This window comes from Lagenorhynchus albirostris, chromosome 17 (assembly GCF_949774975.1).
Source record: "Lagenorhynchus albirostris chromosome 17, mLagAlb1.1, whole genome shotgun sequence".
Lineage (NCBI taxonomy): Eukaryota > Metazoa > Chordata > Mammalia > Artiodactyla > Delphinidae > Lagenorhynchus > Lagenorhynchus albirostris.
Window position 1 is genome coordinate 12,486,021 of NC_083111.1, and position 18,651 is coordinate 12,504,671.

The following is an 18,651-nucleotide window of genomic DNA, read 5'->3' on the forward strand; positions in this document are numbered from 1 at the left end:
TCAAACCCAGAAGTACAGTATTCAAAGTGAAAGACAGTCTAAACTTGGCTTCTTCCCTGGTGGAACCCTTTCCATTTATGACTAAAAATGTATTGTCTTTGGTTCCTCTGTACCCATTTCTGCTAATACCTTCCTTTTTTTTCTACTGGGTTAAATCTGGAAGGTCCTGGCTATACTGAGTTCATGGGGAACCATGGGAAAGTTTCCAGACTGGCATAAGAGTTTGGTTATGTCTGCAGAGCGCCTTTAAAAAAATATGAATATGAATGCTTTCTCCAGTTGCCCCAACTATTTATCATCTTAAGCCTTCACTCATATATGTTATCTGCTTAGTCTTAAAAGCTGGTTAATTTTTTATATATATTTTCAGATTATTTTCCATTACAAGTTATTACAAATATTAAATATAGTTCCTTGCACCATGCAGTAAATCCCCCCTGTTGCTTATCTATTTTATGTACAGTAGTTTGTATCTGTTAATCCCATATTCCTAATTTTTCCCTTCCCCCCTCCCTACTCCCTTTGGTAAATATAAATTTGTTTTCTATGTTTGTGAGTCTGTTTTGCATACAGATTCATTTGTATTATCTTTTAGATTCCACCTGTAAGTGATATCATATAATATTTGTCCTTCTCTGTCTGACTTACTTCACTAAATATAATATTCTCAGTCCATTCATGTTGCTGCAAATGTCAATATTTCATTCTTTTTTAGGTAAAAGCTGGTGATTTTAAACTGAACCTTTCTCCCACCCCCAACTGTGAGATTATGACTAACGGTCACTTAATATTGGAAACTAGACCAGGCAAAAAAGACTTATAATGTCACCTTGCTTTCCCCTCATAAGGCTAGTCAAAGGGCATTTTATCTTATCCCTCTAATTCTGTTTTATTGCTACAACAAAGTTACTTATATTGAGCAAGTTAAAAATAAATTTTGATACTTCACAAAAGTAATTCAAACACTTCTCACCTAGCCCGAGACCCACAAATTCATCAGCAGCCTGCTCCTTTGTTCCCGTAAGAGATCCTTCTCTGCCTCGCACTGTTCCAGAAATGTACCGAGGTTTCACTCCAGTTCCTATAAGTTGTGCAAGCTCCAACTGACTGATGCACTTCAGAATCTTAATTACAAAAAGGAAAAAAAATTTAAATTCCATGTTACAAATGTTCGCAAAAAATATTTAAATGTACTCAATCACGATTTAAACATAGGCTACATTATAAATCATTATAAAAAGCTAAATGTACTTACCCTGAATGTACTAAATTAATTTTCTCCCCAAACACTTAAGCATGTCAGTGATATACTGTTTAGCATGAGCTCATTTTATAAACCAGATTGCAAAGCTGAAAATAAAGGAAGTGCTTATACCTCATGCCATGAATTTCCTAGATAATTTCCATCTGTATGAGCCACTGTGATAAGTGTTTTAATTGTGTCAATGTTCTTCTGTTTCATTTCAGTAATCCCAGAACTCACTGTAAGTAAGGTAAATCTTGCTAGCGCCTGGACATATGCATCTCTTTCCAGCTATGAAAAAGAGAAAAAGCAAACTTACATGGTTGTAAACACAACAGGGTAATCCCTAGTTCCCTACTGACAAACTGTTTACTTGTTTAGTAAGTTTTTAACTAAGTTATGAATTACATATAATACCTCAAACTGTAGTTTTTTTAATTTTAAGATGAATGAAGCAGAAAAGGATGAATTTCTAAAACTGAAAGGCAATGGAGGTGTCAAATCAAGACAAGATTTTAGTGACAATAATTCATATATATAGTAGAAAAAAAATTCATTGAGCATTTATGTTTCAAGTGACTGAACTAGCAGAAAGTTGATTTATAAATTTGCTCATTTTTTCTCTACAGCTAGACTGCTTTTTAAGCTATAACATTCATAATTAAATGTGAAATGGGTTTTTAAAAAGAAAGCAGGCAAGCATTGGCTAAAATTTATTATCAGACAAAGCATATAAATTACTAGAAGGGACTGTCTTCATAAAAATTGTTCTAGATACCTGGGTCTCTTAAAGATAACTTGTTCTTAGGATAGGTAAAGTTATATATATATATAAAATGTGAAAAATATATGATTTAATAAATAAAAACATGCAACACAGATAAGATATTCAAATTGCAATATAGCAATTCAAACTCTTGGAAACTCTGTACATAGCTAATATTCTACAGAGAAAAAAACTGCAAACCAAAGTTATTATGAGGAACTTTAGACACATCAATAAAGAACCACCCTGTTCCGTCACAGCTTCTTGGAAACGTAAACATGAAGACAGTTAAATTCCATTATAAACTTGAAATTCATTTTTAATAATTTCAACACCAGAAATAATTTAAACTGTAGTAATGACAAAAGTAATTGACGTTTTCCAGACTGGCTACAAAGGCAAAATTCTTTGTTACCTGAATGCTGAAAATGCATGCAATTCTGATTGCACATCTTATACCTTCCAGGCAAAGAGAGGCTACTTCAGTATCATCACAGTCTTGTAGACCCACACTGAACGCAGCCAGAAAAGGGGTCCAAGCCAACTACAAAGATTAAAAATTTGAAATACATCACAAACATCAAGTGATAATTAAACTTTATGATAATACTATATTAACATTTCTCAGATTTCAGGCAATTTGAGGAAGTTCTGAAAAAAAAAGCAATGAGTTTCTTGGCATAGTTACTTGGAAAGCTTTCTTAGACAAAGGAGAAACTATATAATGCCGCCTGGGCTTAAATAAGCGAGAGAGCAAAATTATAAATTTGGGAGAGGACACTAGGCATATTTTAAGCACAGCAGCTATAAATTATTTACATTAATGAAAAATGGGAATAGTCAATACTCATAAATTAGATTAATTTTACCCCTGACTTCAGAACTCCTCTCCCTCTGTAAGCTGTGTCTCTTGAAATATTTCATGGACTAATTTTATTTCCAAGAAAATCCTTTTAACCATTTTCCACTTGTAACAGTTACATTACTCTCTTTTCTTTAAGCCTGCTCTGTGGACATCATTTAGCCTTATTTATTTATTTTATTTTGGTAGTCAAATATTTTACTTTGAAACATGAGCAATCTCTGGTTCCTAGTTGGACAATATTTTAAAATACAGTTCAATAAAATACATCTTGATTACAGACTATGAAAGCCAACAAACACTAAATTTTAATAGAACTGAATACCTTGTGAAATTGTAATGTAAAATAAACAAAAAAAGAGAGCTACCTCTGACTACTGAAAATCCTCATATCAAATCGTATGTGTATATACTGGTGTGTGCATGTGTGTGTATAACTTTGAAATGTCTGATACAAGAGTATTCGCTGCTTTTGATAGGTCAAAATGAAGCAAAACTATATATCCGTATAGCCATACAGATGAAAAATGTTTATACCAGTGTGGTACAGAAACGACAACTGGAATTTTTTAAAGATCTAAAAAAATTTTAGCACTATTAAGAAAAACAGAATCACCCAAAGCTTTGCTTATAACGTCAGAAAGTTTAGAAGTACAAGTGTAATTCCTAAACAGAGGAATATAAGCCACAGTAACTAACTTCCAGTCCTAGCCTTGTTACTTATTTAACCTCTTTTTTTCTGAACCTCACTTCTTCCCCTTTAATACCTGGACTGCCACTATAGAGAGATGCTGTGGGAAGCATAGGAAGTGCACTACCTTTAAAATACAAAGCACCACATTAAAGTAATAAATTACACATCCTATTATAAGTGAAGAAACAGCACACCTATTTGGAAACCTTTGTAATATTTTACACAAGGAGAAGTATAAAGTTCTTAAGCCTGTGACAAAAGGTTTAACCCCACTGCAAATTAAAGACAATGACTTGTCTTATCAAATTATACCTAAATAACATCCAGAGAACAGTGAAATTGTCCCCTCAAATGTATAAATCTCTATAGAATACAATCTGGCGATATGTAAAAAGGTTCTTAATAAGGTTTTCATCCCTTAATATTATATCACATTCTAGGAATCTCTCATTTATTCCTTTACTCAGCCAATGCTTATTTACTGAGCACTAACTGCAAGCCAGGAATTGTGCTAGACATTGGGAAAAGTCAACAGAACAGATGAGTCCCTTGCCTCATGGAGCTTCAAGTCCAGTAAAGAAATAGCCATTCAGTTTTAAAATAAATAAATGTATAAATACATACTGTTATAAATACAATGAAGGAAGAGTATAGCATGTTATGAAAAGGGACCTAATCTAGATTAGAGGGGCCAGGGCAGAACTCTCTGAGAAAGTAACATTTAAAGTAGAAGCTACTCAGGCAAAGAAGGAAAAGGCATCCTGGACAAAGGACACAGCTTATATGAACGCTCTGAGGAGGAAGTAATTTAGGGCGTTCTAGAAACGGGAAGAATACCAGTGTGGCTGCAGGACAGTAGGAGACGAGAACCCTGGCGATGAGGTTGAAGGAAGCTGGAGCTCTAGGCCACACGTGTCTACAGACCCTTGGGATGTGCTAGGCTTCATCATAGCTGCAAAGTCAGCGAATGGCTTTAAGGAAGAGGATGACAGTTCATTTTGTATTTTAAACATTCTGGCCTCTGTAAGTGGGTACGAGAAGCACAAAAGTAGACATAAGGATACTAGTCAGGAGGATGTTACAGCGACAAGAGTGAGAAATGAAAGTAACTGGAGACGGTAATTACAGTAGAAATGGCAGTGAGAGGAAAGGTTCTTAATTCTAGCTTAGAGGATTAGTTTAAATAAAGGATAACTAATCCAGAGAATAGATCATAAAAGCTATTTATGAAGAATTTTTAATGATATGGGGAAATACTTATGTGAGAAACAGCAAGATACAAAATTCTATACACAGTAGGATCACAACTGTTTAAGATAAAAAGTAGTATGTAAACATATTAACAGAAATTTTTTCTGAGTGGTACAATTATGGCTGGTTCCTTATTCTTTTCGTTTTTTCATCCTCCACCTCCCGTCTACCAAAAACATTTGAAAAGAAAAACAAAATAAAGGTATAAGATTATTCAAAACAAAACAAAAATCTGCTTTGTAATTTATTTCATAATAAAGAGAAAGTATACCTTATATTTTGACATCACTTTCTACATTATGCCAAAAGGAAGGCCAGTTATACTCCACTGTTCCTTCTAACGTTATCTCCCTAGCATCCCCGCTCGCGTCCTGTAACTCTCCATCAACTTTTAGAAAGGTCACTATCACACAGACCTTGAAGTAGGGGTAGAACTGTAAAATTTTAGAGCTGAAACCTTGTAGTCATCTTTTACTACCCATACACATATGTAGTTATGAATGAGAACTCGAATTATAATCTTCAACCTCCACAGTCCATCTAACCACACTGTATCACAAACAGAAATGTACTTAACCCATTTTTCCTTCTCAAACTTGACTGGACTCCCCTCCACTTCCCTACAATCCTTATGATGCACTGCTTACTCCTTCTGGAATTTGAAGAAAGGATAGAAAAAAAGAATAGGAAAATGAAGACTGAATGGGAAATCAAATTTTAAAGAAGCAGCAAGAATCATTCTTACTAGATCTATAAACATAAGAAAGCTCCCTTTTGTTCCTGACTCTACTTTCTGGGCCCCAGGAATACTCAGAACCCTCAGCTTAGTTCCTGGGCCAGAGCACTGAAAGAGAGTAGGAGGCTCAAGATCGCTTTGAGATTTCAGGGAACTCCAAAGCTCTAAATAGAACACAGAGGAAACCAGGCCAAGGCTTAATTCTCCAAAGAGCTTTCTGTTCTTAAGATCACACGCCTATTAATTGCTAATCATGCATACCTTTTCTCATTCTCTTCAAGAAAAATTTTATATTTGCGATCTCCTAAATAATATGGCTTTCACTTCTGGGTGTATACTAATGGGCTATATCACTGTATTTCCTTAACTTAAGAATATGCTGAACAGGACTTCCCTGGTGGTGCAGTGGTTAAGAATCCACCTGCCAATGCAGGGGACACGGGTTTGAGCCCTGATCCGGGAAGGTCCCACATGCCACAGAGCAACTAAGCCCGTGCGCCACAACTACTGAGTCTGCACTCTAGAACCCGTGAGCCACAACTACTGAGCCCGCGTGCTGCAACTACTGAAGCCTGTGCGCCTAAAGCCCGTGCTCCGCAACAAGAGAACCCACTGCAATGAGAAGCCTGTACACCACAACGAAGAGTAGCCCCCGCTCGCCGCAGCTAGAGAAAGCCTGCGCACAGCAATGAGGACCCAATGCAGCCAAAAAATAAAAAATAAATAATTTAAAAAAAAAGAATATGCTGAACAGCAGTATACATAAATATATACACTGCAAACAAGTTATTAGTAACGCTTACCTTAAACATAGGTCTCACGTGCTCCAAATGTGTCGCACTTGTGAAAGGTGCTTGAACATGGCTCACGGCCTCCATGAGTGCTTTAGCTGTCTTGGCCATCTGTTCCATTTCTAAGTTATACAGAAGTCTTCTTTGTTTTTCACTGGCTACATCTGAAACAACAAACACTATTAGCGTTTAAAATGTAAAGCCTTTAAGAATGCTATTTTGATGTTTTAGTATAAAATAATAAGTACTACCAATGAATACTAACTCAAAATAGTCCTAAGAAGCCAGACACAAAAGGTCACACAATGTATGATTCCATTTAGATGAAATATCCAGAGTAGGTAAATCCATAGAAGCAGAAAGCAGACTGGTGACAGCCAGGGGCTGAGGAAAGGCAGGGAACATGGAAAAACCGCTTAACGGATACGTGGTTTTATTTTGGGGGGATGAAATGTTTTGGAACTATACAGAGGTGGCGGTTACACAACACTGTGAATGTACTAAATACCAGTAATTGTTCACTTCAAAATGGTTAATTTTATGTTATATGAATTTCAAAAATGAAAGAAAAAAATATCCTGAACTAGGAGGCAGGGATACATGGAAAATCTATGAAAAGGGAAGAGAGTAGGTACAAATCTGTCACAATGAAAGTACTAGGGAAACAGCCCAAACATGGTCCAGAAGAGAAGAGAGGTTAGTAAAAGGCAATGGAATCCTCACATGACACAGGCTTGAATGATCTGAGCTGACAAGAAAACAGTGGCCCTAACACTTGGGATGATTTCAGAATTTCAGCACACCATCACCTCCTTCCCATACCCCACTGCTCAGTGATTTCCTACCACCATATGGAGAAGAGGCCAGAGAATGAGGGGTATGAAGATGTTACTATACGGGTGTGAGGAAGAAAGTGAAATCAGATAATTGGCATCTACTTAGGTGTGAAAATGAAGTCTTGATCAATATACTTAATTTCTTAAGTAGAAGCAAATAACGCTACCAAGTAAACTGCTGATTGGTGCTGGACTGCAGTAAGAGCCAAGAATGCCGAGTTCAAGACGTGGCTTTGCCACTCTTTGGGTTTTAGGTCTAGAGAATTAGTGAAAGTTTTTACATTGCACTCAGCTCACAGATTCTATGATTCTAAGTTTCCTAACCTCTCTGCACTTGTTCCCTCTTCTATAAAACGAGGGAGAACTTATTAAAATTCCTTAGAATCATTCCCTATATTCCCCAAAAGATAAGGCCATTTATACTCCACTATTCCTTCTAACATTATCTCCATAGCCTCCGACTCTCATCTGATAATTCTTCATCAACTTCTAGAAATACACATATCACACAGGCCTTTTCGATTCTCTCCTGTTGATAGAATTTTGCTACTGCAATTTGTTCTTTTAGATGAAGCTTGAGATTCCACTTCCAAGTGGAAGTTGCTCAGAAAGGCAGGAGTTCTCTTTCCATGTTATATTACTGAGCCACTACCCTCACCTCATTCCTGCAGTCAGACTTTAGCTCTAATTTAATCACCACCATCTACACGCACAGAATGTGGAGAATGGGGCTAGGCCCCCCCGCTGGCTCCTGATGCCGGTCAGATTTGGGAATGCCACGGCGCTATAACTTGTGGTGCATCTGAAGTAGGGAGTTCCAACCCCCACGAGCTCCCCCATGACCCTAACCTTCCCCATCTCCTTGAATCACCCCTACTTCCAGCTTCTGTTTATGTGTAATGATAGGTGAACCAATGGAAATAAGTTGCTTGTAGATGACAAGGAGGCAGTAAGAAAGAATGAGAGCTGAAATCTGACTATTGGGGTTGCCTAACCAATCAATCTCTTTTGATCTCCAAATATGTGCTGATATTAACTGCTAAATGGACAAGTGTGTGTTAAATGCACACTAATCCATGCATATTATGTAGCACTTTCCATTTATCACCGGTCAGTGCTATCTTTCTTCAGGATACGGGAAAAAACACAATCAGATTAGCAAACTGTATATTATAATACTTTTCAGTACAATAATACTTGATCTACTCTAAGTAAAACACTTTCAAGAACCCCTAGTTTTCCTCCGAAACAATCAGAATTCAGTTGATTTGGACACTTACTTTGTTTACTTGATTTTGTAGGGATTGTTAGTTCTTTTGTTTCTTTCATTGATATCTTTTTTCCAGCTATTTCATTATAGATGGCTGATAGATACTCTTCAGGAAGATCTTTACTGTCATTGATACCTCTATTCATCTTAATGTACTGTTCCTTTGTCATTTTATTTTTAACCTAGAAATGAAAAACCATTATAATTCCTAAAAATTAACAGAAAAATACTCATATAAGAGAATTTATAAATACTTTGAGAAGTAGAAAGTGGAAAATACTCAACAAAGCAGACATTAAAATGAAAAAAAGGAAGTCACAGAAAATAAGGACAATGTAGGAAAGACCCATCCTGGTAATATACTAGTTCACCTTGCTCTGAGGAGTGCGTGAGTAATCTGTAATAAGAAAACAGCGAGACTGAATAATGAAATTCTTTGCTTTTGCCCAAGGTTTAAGAGCTCTAGTCAGAGTCCTTTAAAAAAGGAGCATGACAATTATTAGACACTTATGTTATCAAAAAGATTCAAATCTTAGTTCAGAAGAACATAAATGTGTTTGCTAATGATTTAAAAACTGATTTTATGTAACAGCGGATGCAAGAGTAACAAGAGCTGAAATTTATTTAAAATCAGATAGCAATCTCACTGACTCATCATGGCAACTGAATATTAGGTGATCTGGGCAAAGTATCCTTGGAACATTTTGCCTTATTTAAGAGTATGCTGAACAGGAACATCCTACTGCACACCCTGGTAAGTCTTTGGAGTACAAATCTGTAGTACATAAGATGGTAGCCCTGTCGCCAAACTTGGGAACTAGCACAGACAAAGTGTTTATGCTTTATATCCCTGAAAACCCAGATGGATAAAACCTGTAAGTCATATGATGTCTCTGAAGATACATTTACTTAATTAAATATATTCCTACCACTTTCCATGAAGAATTTAAGGCACCTCTAAAGATAAGTGTCCTGTAAATTTACAAGAAGGTACACAGAATGACAACCAAGTAAGTCATCAGAAGTTTGCAAAACTAACTATAGAAAAACCAGAATGTCCAGAGGATATAACTGGGATACAAACATTTATTTAGTTCTGACTATTCTGCAAACAGATCTTTCCAGTACGTCAGAAAGGGTGAGAGGAGCACTTCTCCTACAAAAAAGTAAAAATATTACCTTAAAAGTTTCCAAATGTAATTTATTATTACTCAAGGGAAAAAAGCTCTAACATACTAAAACTTCGAAAACTTATCTTGAGTCATGGCACTTAAAAAACATTAAAAGAAAGCCATTTCACCTGAAGTTCTGATGAGTATTAAAAAAGCAATGACCCAGGGATACCAACATAAAAGACCATACAAGTGCTGCCAGTAAGAGGCTAAAAGAAGATTAACATCACCGGAAATTTTGAACATGGTATGATGTTTTAGCATTGTGCCAATGAGAGACAAAGACAAGCCCTGGAAGAAAATCTGAAGTAGCAGCAAAGTATATTTGTGGATCTGGGCTGGGAGGTAGGGGTAGGAGCTCCAAGCACGTTGGAGAAGAGACTACATTAATTGCAGATACACAAAATGAAAATACACTGCTCAAACAGAAGACTTCTGCCACAATGGGATTCTGGAAGTAGTGTAAAACATAATCCTACTTTTCTTCTCCTGCTTTACCTTTTATAGAACATTTTACTCTTTACTTTTACTCTCATGTGCTTAAATTAAGCTGTGCCTAATTAAGTTTTAGTACTTAAATCACTTAAAGCCAATTGTTACTACTAATGAAGATTAATAAACAAAAAAATTAAACATGTTCTAAATATATTTCAAAAATTAAAAAAAAATTGTCTCACTCTATATATAAATGGTAGTTAACTATAAATATTCTAGGTGAAAAAGGAACATAAATGACTTGTTAAATTAACCTATATTCTAACTCTGAAAACAACTAGGAATGAGGAGAATTAGTTTTAAGGAATTCCTTTAAAGTAACCCGTGTTCTTTGAAAATGACATCATTTGTTATAGTTCATATAGCCCTGCATCATAAATCATATAGGGTCCTAATTATGGGTTCAATTTTCTAACAGTCCACTTAGCTTCACAGGAACTCACAAGCTGCTTAAAACTTTATAATTTTTAAACTCATAAGCTGTTTTAAACCTTATAGTTTTTCCAATACATCTCAGATTAGTAATAAGTATATAGTTTATTTCTCATCATAAGAGTAATACATATCATTAGAAGCCTGTCCCTAAGAAGTATTAAGAAATTCTTGCAAATAGATTTATAAAGATAATTTTCCTCAAGTTTTTGGAAACTACGCATAAAATACCTAAACCTTTAAAAATAATGTTTTTGTTATTGAATACCAGAAATCAAGTGACAGTTCCTTAATATTTAAAGTAAAGGAATTACAATTTAATGAAGCAAATGAAATTTAAACACTTCCTGGATGTCTGGTATTTTAAAATTATGGTTAATTTTTAGGTGTAATGGTACTGTGGTTACGTTTAAATACAGTATTTCTCTTTCAGATATATATACTGAAATAAATACAGATGAAATGATATGATACATGAGATTTGCTCCAAAATGACCTGGGGGAGAAAAGGGATATAAATAGAACAAGACTGGCCATAAGTTGGGAACTGTGGAAGATGGGTGATAAGCACATGAAGGACCCACTATACTAAATGCTCTGTTATTTAAGTTTGAAATGTTAAAACAAACAAACAAACAAAAGATGGTTTATATGATGTTTTTCCATGTTGTAATAAACACAGGCAGAAGAGCTATAAGCACATTCTTAGATTAAAATTTATCTGAAGTTTTATACAGCTGTCAATCATGAGAAAGACAAATACAGATTTTACGGATATCTAAAAGTCTAATTAGAATTACTACCAGAAACTACATTTGTAAAATGTACACTACACCAAATTAAATACCCCAATTTGGTGACTGGTTTAACTAAATTAAGATTAAAATTTCAACTATTACTTACTGAATTCAAAACAATTTATTTAATCTGTACTATTTATTGTAAAACTGGCTTGGAAGAAGACATACCTGTGGACTGTGAAGGTCTGTGGTGAGCATGATAATCGAATACGCCAGAACATACGCAGTATCTGCACTAGCAAAGAGGGTCTGTCTGCAAAAATAAATGTTTCGTGTTATAAACTTTTACTGTTTACAGTTAGCATTTAAATAACTCACCTCAAACCCCATGTCACTTTTAGTTTTCTCTTTCAGGATTTGTGTTCTATCTCATATTATAATTTTTTATGGAATTGTCTCATCACTTCCAGATCGTGTATAAACTAAGTTTCCTGGGGCAGGGGATTATGAATCACCCGATGCTCCCCAGAAGAGGGTCTTGGACATAGTCAGCAACCAATAAGTACTTGAATCTGAATCCTGCTTACCCTTGGTTGCATTCTAAGTATCTTGCAGCAAACTTTTCCATCAATCGATCAATTTTCTGAGCTTCCCCTGGAAGACGGAATCCTTCCAGAAACATACGAAGGGCTGAAACAAAATCCTTTCCTGAAAAGTCATGTTGGTCCACATATGCATACATGACTTCTTTGTTAAATTTATCATTATCTCCCAGGAATTCACCTACTTGAGTCTAAAGAACAAAAGACAGAAATTGATATCCTAATAGACTTACACTTCCTACACAGCCAATTTTTTAAAAAGCAGAAAAAATCCATAAGATCCACAGGGTTAATTAACTATTTCAAAAGTGAAGTTAAAAGTTAAACACACTAAATGTGTTTATTTAAAAAAAAATCAAGATATTCTTTTGAGTATAGAGAATAAAAAAGCAAAATTAAGAATAGCTGGCTTATTTTTATATACTTAGGAGGGCATCTTAAAGGGGCAATAATATTATAATATTATTAACTTAAAAAAGAATTTTACAGAAAAAGTTAGAATGAAATAACATGGTGTTCTTACAGAGTCTAATCTTTCCTCCTGATGTAAGAACTGGGCAATATCTTCAGGTGTAGTGCCAAGCATCCCTTGTTCTTGGAGGTACTGTATTCCTCTCTTTGGTTTCTTGGTAAATCTAGATGATGTTAAAGTTAAAAGGAACATTAGAAATAGAAAACCATTTGTATTGCCTGAAAAGATCTAAAACTACAGTGAATTAACTTTGCAGCACTTAGAAAACATAAGTGTACTTAAAATAATCAATGCATTATTATTGTACAAAATGTACAAAAAATAATATACTATGCAAAGTTTTCTTTGAAAAGGATCTCAAATGGAAGGCAACCTTTATCACTGATATAGATCATTTCACAGAGTATGTGAGATAATGCCATGTAGTAGATGAACTCTGAGTAAGGATATGGATACTAAATATCTCATCCTTTTAATATATATATTCTCCTTAGTGCTCAAGTAATCCTGGCTCATTCTCCTTATATCCATTGATTATTTCTAAGTTTCCTGCTTTTAAAATACAGAACTTGAATTTTGGTGACTGTTTTAACCACAACCTGATGGCATCATTTCCTTTATAAAAAAATATGTTTATATATCCAGTGTTTTCAAAATAAAGTCCACACTGATTGGACTGACACACAAAACCTTTCTCAATATGGCTCATTTCTTGAACGTATTTACAAAACAGAAACGGACTCACAGACTTAGAGAATGAACTTACGGTTACCCTGGGGCGGGGAAGGGTGGCGGGAAGGGATGGTTAGGGAGTTTGGGATCTACATGTACACACTGCTATATTTAAAAAGGATAACCAACAAGGACCTACTGTATAGCACAGGGAACTCTGTTCAATGTTATGTGGCAGCCTGGATGGGAGGGGAGTCTGGGGGGAATGGATACATGTATATGCATGTCTGAGTCGCTCTGCTGTGCACCTGAAATTATCACAACATTGTTAATTGGCTATATTCCACTATAAAATAAAAAGTTAAAATAAAAAAATATATAGTTCATTTCTCTCTCATTTACTCCCACATATCCCTTTCCCATTCCCTAAACATAAAGGATTTGCAGCATCTATTTCCTCTATGTGCCCTTTGCCTGTTTCACTCACTGGGGAATTCTCCTCCATGCTTGAAGATCCAATTCAAATGTCACCTCTTTCTTTCCAAATCATTTACTTTCTACTTTTATTGTTCCAATAATTAGTTTGGTACCTCATCACCGTCACCTGGGTATTGCAGGAGTTCTTAACTGGTCTCCCTGTCTCTTGTTTTGCTCACATTACAATCCATCCTTCAGGCTGCTGGCAAAGTCATCTTTCCAAAACAGAATCTAATGCTGCTGTTACTCTGCTTAAAATCCTTCAACAGCATGCCAATGCCAAGAACAAGACAAAACCTCCTTTACACAGAGAATGAGGCCCCTGTAATCTGGATCCAGCTCGATGCTCTCATCTCACCTCCTACTTCTACCCGTCCACCCCCACCCCTGCCACACTGAATAGTAATAGTCCTCAAACGTTCTCCTTTTCCTCTGTGCTGCTGCACATGCCATTCTCTTTGTCTGAAATATCCTTCCCTGCTCTGTCCTCCTAATGATTCCCGTCAAGTCCTAATTAAACTGCTGCCACGTACATAAATTAAAGTCAAGCATTTTTCCCTGAGATAAACACAATCTCTGCTCTCTAGAAGCTCTCACTCTAATGGAAGAAAAATTTTAAAATTATATAATAGTAAAAATGCAACAAATAACGTATCCACAAAGTGAGAAGACAGCACAGCAGAGGAAATGTCTAATTAACAGAGATGATCATGATCTACTTCCTGGGAAAGTGACTGTGGAACTGAGCTTTTAAGAATGATTACAGCTTTTATAAACAGTCAGGAAAAACATCCCAGACAGACAGAAAGAGGTCATACTAATACACGAGGGCATAAAGCAGCATCATATTATAATAAGTAGTTCTGCATTGTTGGAAAAATGAGGTGAAATAAAGCAGCAGCAGATGATCTAGCTTAGAGTCCAGCAGATTTAAATCATGATGGGTATTATATGCTATTAGAAGAAGCCGTGGCTTTATTCTCTAAGAGGAAGAGAGGGGAAAAACAGAAGTAGACTTTCATTCAAGAAAGATTACTCCAGCTAAGTGTAAGAAAAGACTAGAGAATAAATAAGACCAAAGAAAGGCAAGCCAATTAAAAGAGTATACTAGTCAAGGCACCAAATGGTGACGGTGTGACTTGAGTGAACGACTGGGAGACAAAGAGAATAAACTGCAGAGATATACAGGAAGTAGGATCAGCTGGATTTAGTGACAAATTAGATCTAATGAGGAAATCTAAGGTAATTCCCGGGATTCTGGCTCATAAACTTAGTAGCGTGCTGGGGTTACTAGCCTGAATGGGAAATACAGAAACAATAGGGTTTTCTGTTTGTCTTTTGTTTCGGGTTGTACTGGGGAGTTGATTATGGAGACTGATAAATTTGGTTGTGGACATGCTGAGTGTGAGAAGCTACGCGGTGCCCAGGGGAGATGTCCAACAGGCAATTACGGATGAGTCTGGAGTTCACTGGAGTTTTTATGTTAAAAATAACACTTGGGAACTGTGAGATGTTACCATATAGTAGCTGAAGTCATGAGAAAGAACATGATCATCTAGAAACTACAAAGAAAAGGGCTGAGGGACAGACCCTGGAGATGTTGAGATGTAAGCCCAGGACAAAGAGCCCATACAAGACTGAGACGGCATGGTCAGAAGGTAGGGGAGAAGGACAGAATGGTGTCATGAAACGAACAGTTGTGGAAGAGTATCCTGGGAGCACAGCATTCTCATGGAAGTGTGAAGCAGAAAGCAAGCTGCGTGGCACTGGAGGAACTCGAGTGGCACTCCAGAGGAACAGTGGAGGCAGGGGGACGTCTGCTCTGGGGCCCTGGGAGGACTCCCTCTCACTCCTATGTACTTCGAATTGAGCGGTCCTACCTCGGCAGCACTCTGTACAACACTCCATTATGGACTTCACACAGTACCATTAAAAAATATATTTTGCCCATACTTAGACTGTAATCTTGAATATAAGGACCAGTACCTTCATGGTTCTTGGCACACAGTCCCAAGTACCAAACATGTGTTTGCGGGGTGACAGCAGAATTTCAAAATGAATATCTGTTTGCACATACGAGACACTGAGACCCCCAAAACAAGGGCTGTTTCACTCATCAGGTTTCCCCAGCACTTTGCATAATGTCTGGAACAGATGGGACTTTAATAAATACTGACTGAACAGCTAGAATAAATGAAGTATTGATGGCTATTTCCTGAGGCTATTTTTGAGATTTTATAATTTTATGACAATGAATATGTGTACATTTTATCAACGTTTTTTCTTTTACATTATCGGTGAAAAGGGGCACCAACAACCACTGCTTAAGACTCAGGAAGAAATGCTTTACAGCAGAATTAGCAAGTCAAGTAAACATATAAGAGAATTTTTTTTAACAGTTTAGATTCATGGATCTAGATTCATAGAGAAAGGCCAGCAAGTTCAGTTTTCCTCACAGCATCTCTTTGAAAGAAGAGAGGGGCAGTAAGAGGAAGGAAAGCAGCACAGTGTGACTCAGACAGGAGACAGTCCAGGAGCAGGATGACAGCACACAACTTACTAGGAAATGATTTCACGAGATCAGGGTCTGGTAGAGAACCCAAGTTTGAGAAGGAGGTTATCACCTTATTGACATATAAAAATGCAATCAGTAACGATAAATCAGTAACAAGAGCAGCACATCTGTAACTGAAGTGGAAAGAATATAAACCCTATAAAGGAGCAACACTCACAGGAGAAGTTCCATACTTTAAATGTGAGTTATCATCTGCTTAGGGAATATAATGCAAGATTTTATAACTGAGCTAAACAAACAGTGCAAAACTGCACAGATGATGTTTGTCAACAACACATAAAATATAGTGCAAAATTAATGCACATTACAAGGGTCTGTTTGGGCCAGACTGCAATGAACAAGGGGAGCTGACTAAGGAGTCACTAGAAGTCTTGGATCCAGGAGAGCTGTACTCCATTTTATTCTCTGAAGGGTGTTAATAAGAAGGGACTAAAAATAATCCAAAAATGTAAAGAAACCCAGGATAAGGGTGGCACAGTACTGGCAGAGGGATATTCAATAACATCTCTCCGTAAAATTAGACACTCACAAATCTATCCCCTGTTCTATTATTTCTTTTTGCTGCTTTAGGACTTCAAATTGCTCTGGATTGTCAGTGCCAGACATCTGTGTGCTGTAGCTGCCTATTCCTGATGATGATGTTGACTCCAGGGAATTTAAACTTCCGTATCTGTTTATTGTCTCAGGGTGTTTTATTTCATTCGTCTCTTGCTCTGAGGGTTTTTCCTGACCTGTAAGTAGAAAAACTGATTCGGTAAATTATTCTGTCAAAGGAAAAAAATTTCTCAAATAAGGCAAGCTATTTCAATGTTGCTTAGATAGCTATTTAATACAAATAACGTATTAGGTGCCATAACAGATAATATATATTTTGACATTAAAACACACTGCAATTAGTACAGGTACAATCTGCATCACTAGGAGTTCTTTTTGCAAATACAGTGCTGAGTATCCACTGGGTTTCTGCTCTCAGCTCATGTCTCACAAGGAACAGTTTTCCCTCAAAGGACTGAGATAACACCAGGATAGCCTCACAGCTGTGAGTTTTTCTCTGAGTAAGGGTAAACGTCAAACATAAATGAACAATTCAATCTTCTTAAAACATTTTTGGCTTTTATATGTTTCTTCTATGATTATCCTTTAACAAAGTTGCATAAACATGATTCACTTTAATATGATATTCAAAATACTTTTAGGAAGATTTAGAAAGAAAAAAGTTTGAATAACTAAGCTGGGAAATTCATAATTTTAAGTTCGTTGTTTAACTCAGAACGCTTCTTTACCAGCTAAATGAATAAAGATGTCAGGAAACTGGCTTAATGGCTTCTGCAACTATCCTCCAAAGCATCATTTAGAATTCTACTCAAATGTCATCTTACCAAGAGTTGTCTGAGAGTTGGGATTCACATATTGATCCTTACTCCATTCAACCATACACTTCAAAATTGACACTAAGCATTCTAAACCTTTTTTCCTCAGGCTCAGTTCCTACAAAATAATTCATAAAGAGAATAAAAACAAACAAAAATCTTTTAAGGAAGATACACAGCTCTTCCTTGGCAAAGTTCAAATTTCAAAATGTTTTTAAAGTTCTTACCTGAACATTACTCATACCGAGTTCTTGACTGCCTCGTCCTTGAGCAATTTTTGATAGATCATTTACTAGTCTTTCAAATATGTTTGCTGCATTTAAGTCACAATCATAGTTTACGTAAATATCCACCACACTCTGAGCATCTGTAACAGTACAATATGTTAATTTTAACAAAAGGCATCTAGTATATGAATATATTTGGCCTTTTAAATATCTCAATAAGAAAGAGATAATAAAGAAGGATAATTTCAAGTACCTGCACAAATCCTTGTCAACGTCTGAATAACCATCCATTTGTGGTCAAATGAGCTGGTAGAAGTCTCCAAAATGTATAGGAAAATTTCTTTAAAGAACACCTGTGATTAGGGAAAAACCTCCATTTAAAATATTGTTTATAATTCATATATGTGATCACTTTTTAAATATCCCAAAGCTGCAGAGCAAAGATCAGGACCCAGGGTCCTGGAGTTCCACTCCTTTTGAGTTACATTTCTGAGACATCAGGACTTAACTTGGGTTGGTCACTTACACTGGCCCTTGCAGTAAAGAGCTGTACTTCATATCACTGTATTTTGTTATCACACAGCCACTACAAAAGAAATCTGCAAAAATTTGGAGTTCTTCTGGGAGATTATTTCTTAAACATATTTACAAAACTAATAATACTCCTATTTCATTTTTAATCCCCCACAGAACATAAACTATATTCTGTTCATCAGTTATATTTTTCAGACATTATAGTACTGGGCAAGCCTAAGTGTTCCTAGATTTTAAAGTAACTGACGTCATCTACACAATAGAAAGGATCTAACTCCCATATACTGTTATATTTTTATAATTACTCACACAAGTGGGAATCTCTTTTGTCTGAAACCTACACACTATTTCTCACTATTCTTTACAACAAATAATGCCAAGCACAAAGGATTTAGTCAACCTATTTAAAAAATTTCTATTTAAGAGCTAAGAAT

General features: G+C 36.0%; 1 protein-coding gene across 6 annotated transcripts in view; it reads right to left on the minus strand.

The window, feature by feature from the left end:
* The window catches only part of ARFGEF1 (ADP ribosylation factor guanine nucleotide exchange factor 1), a 138,748-nt gene that overhangs the window by 34,897 nt on the left and 85,200 nt on the right, over positions 1–18,651 (minus strand). For all 6 annotated transcript variants that reach the window (XR_009536541.1, XM_060128449.1, XM_060128448.1 and 3 more), the window contains 12 exons: positions 17,937–18,036; positions 17,684–17,823; positions 17,466–17,574; positions 16,616–16,817; positions 12,414–12,525; positions 11,876–12,081; positions 11,517–11,601; positions 8,460–8,631; positions 6,356–6,507; positions 2,425–2,553; positions 1,376–1,534; positions 974–1,124 (listed from right to left, as the gene is read on the minus strand). Coding sequence is in view for 5 of the 6 variants with exons in the window: in XM_060128449.1 (XP_059984432.1) it covers positions 974–1,124; positions 1,376–1,534; positions 2,425–2,553; positions 6,356–6,507; positions 8,460–8,631; positions 11,517–11,601; positions 11,876–12,081; positions 12,414–12,525; positions 16,616–16,817; positions 17,466–17,574; positions 17,684–17,823; positions 17,937–18,036 (1,717 nt within the window). In the remaining variant the exon portion in view is untranslated. The remainder of the gene's footprint in view (positions 1–973; positions 1,125–1,375; positions 1,535–2,424; positions 2,554–6,355; positions 6,508–8,459; positions 8,632–11,516; positions 11,602–11,875; positions 12,082–12,413; positions 12,526–16,615; positions 16,818–17,465; positions 17,575–17,683; positions 17,824–17,936; positions 18,037–18,651) is intronic.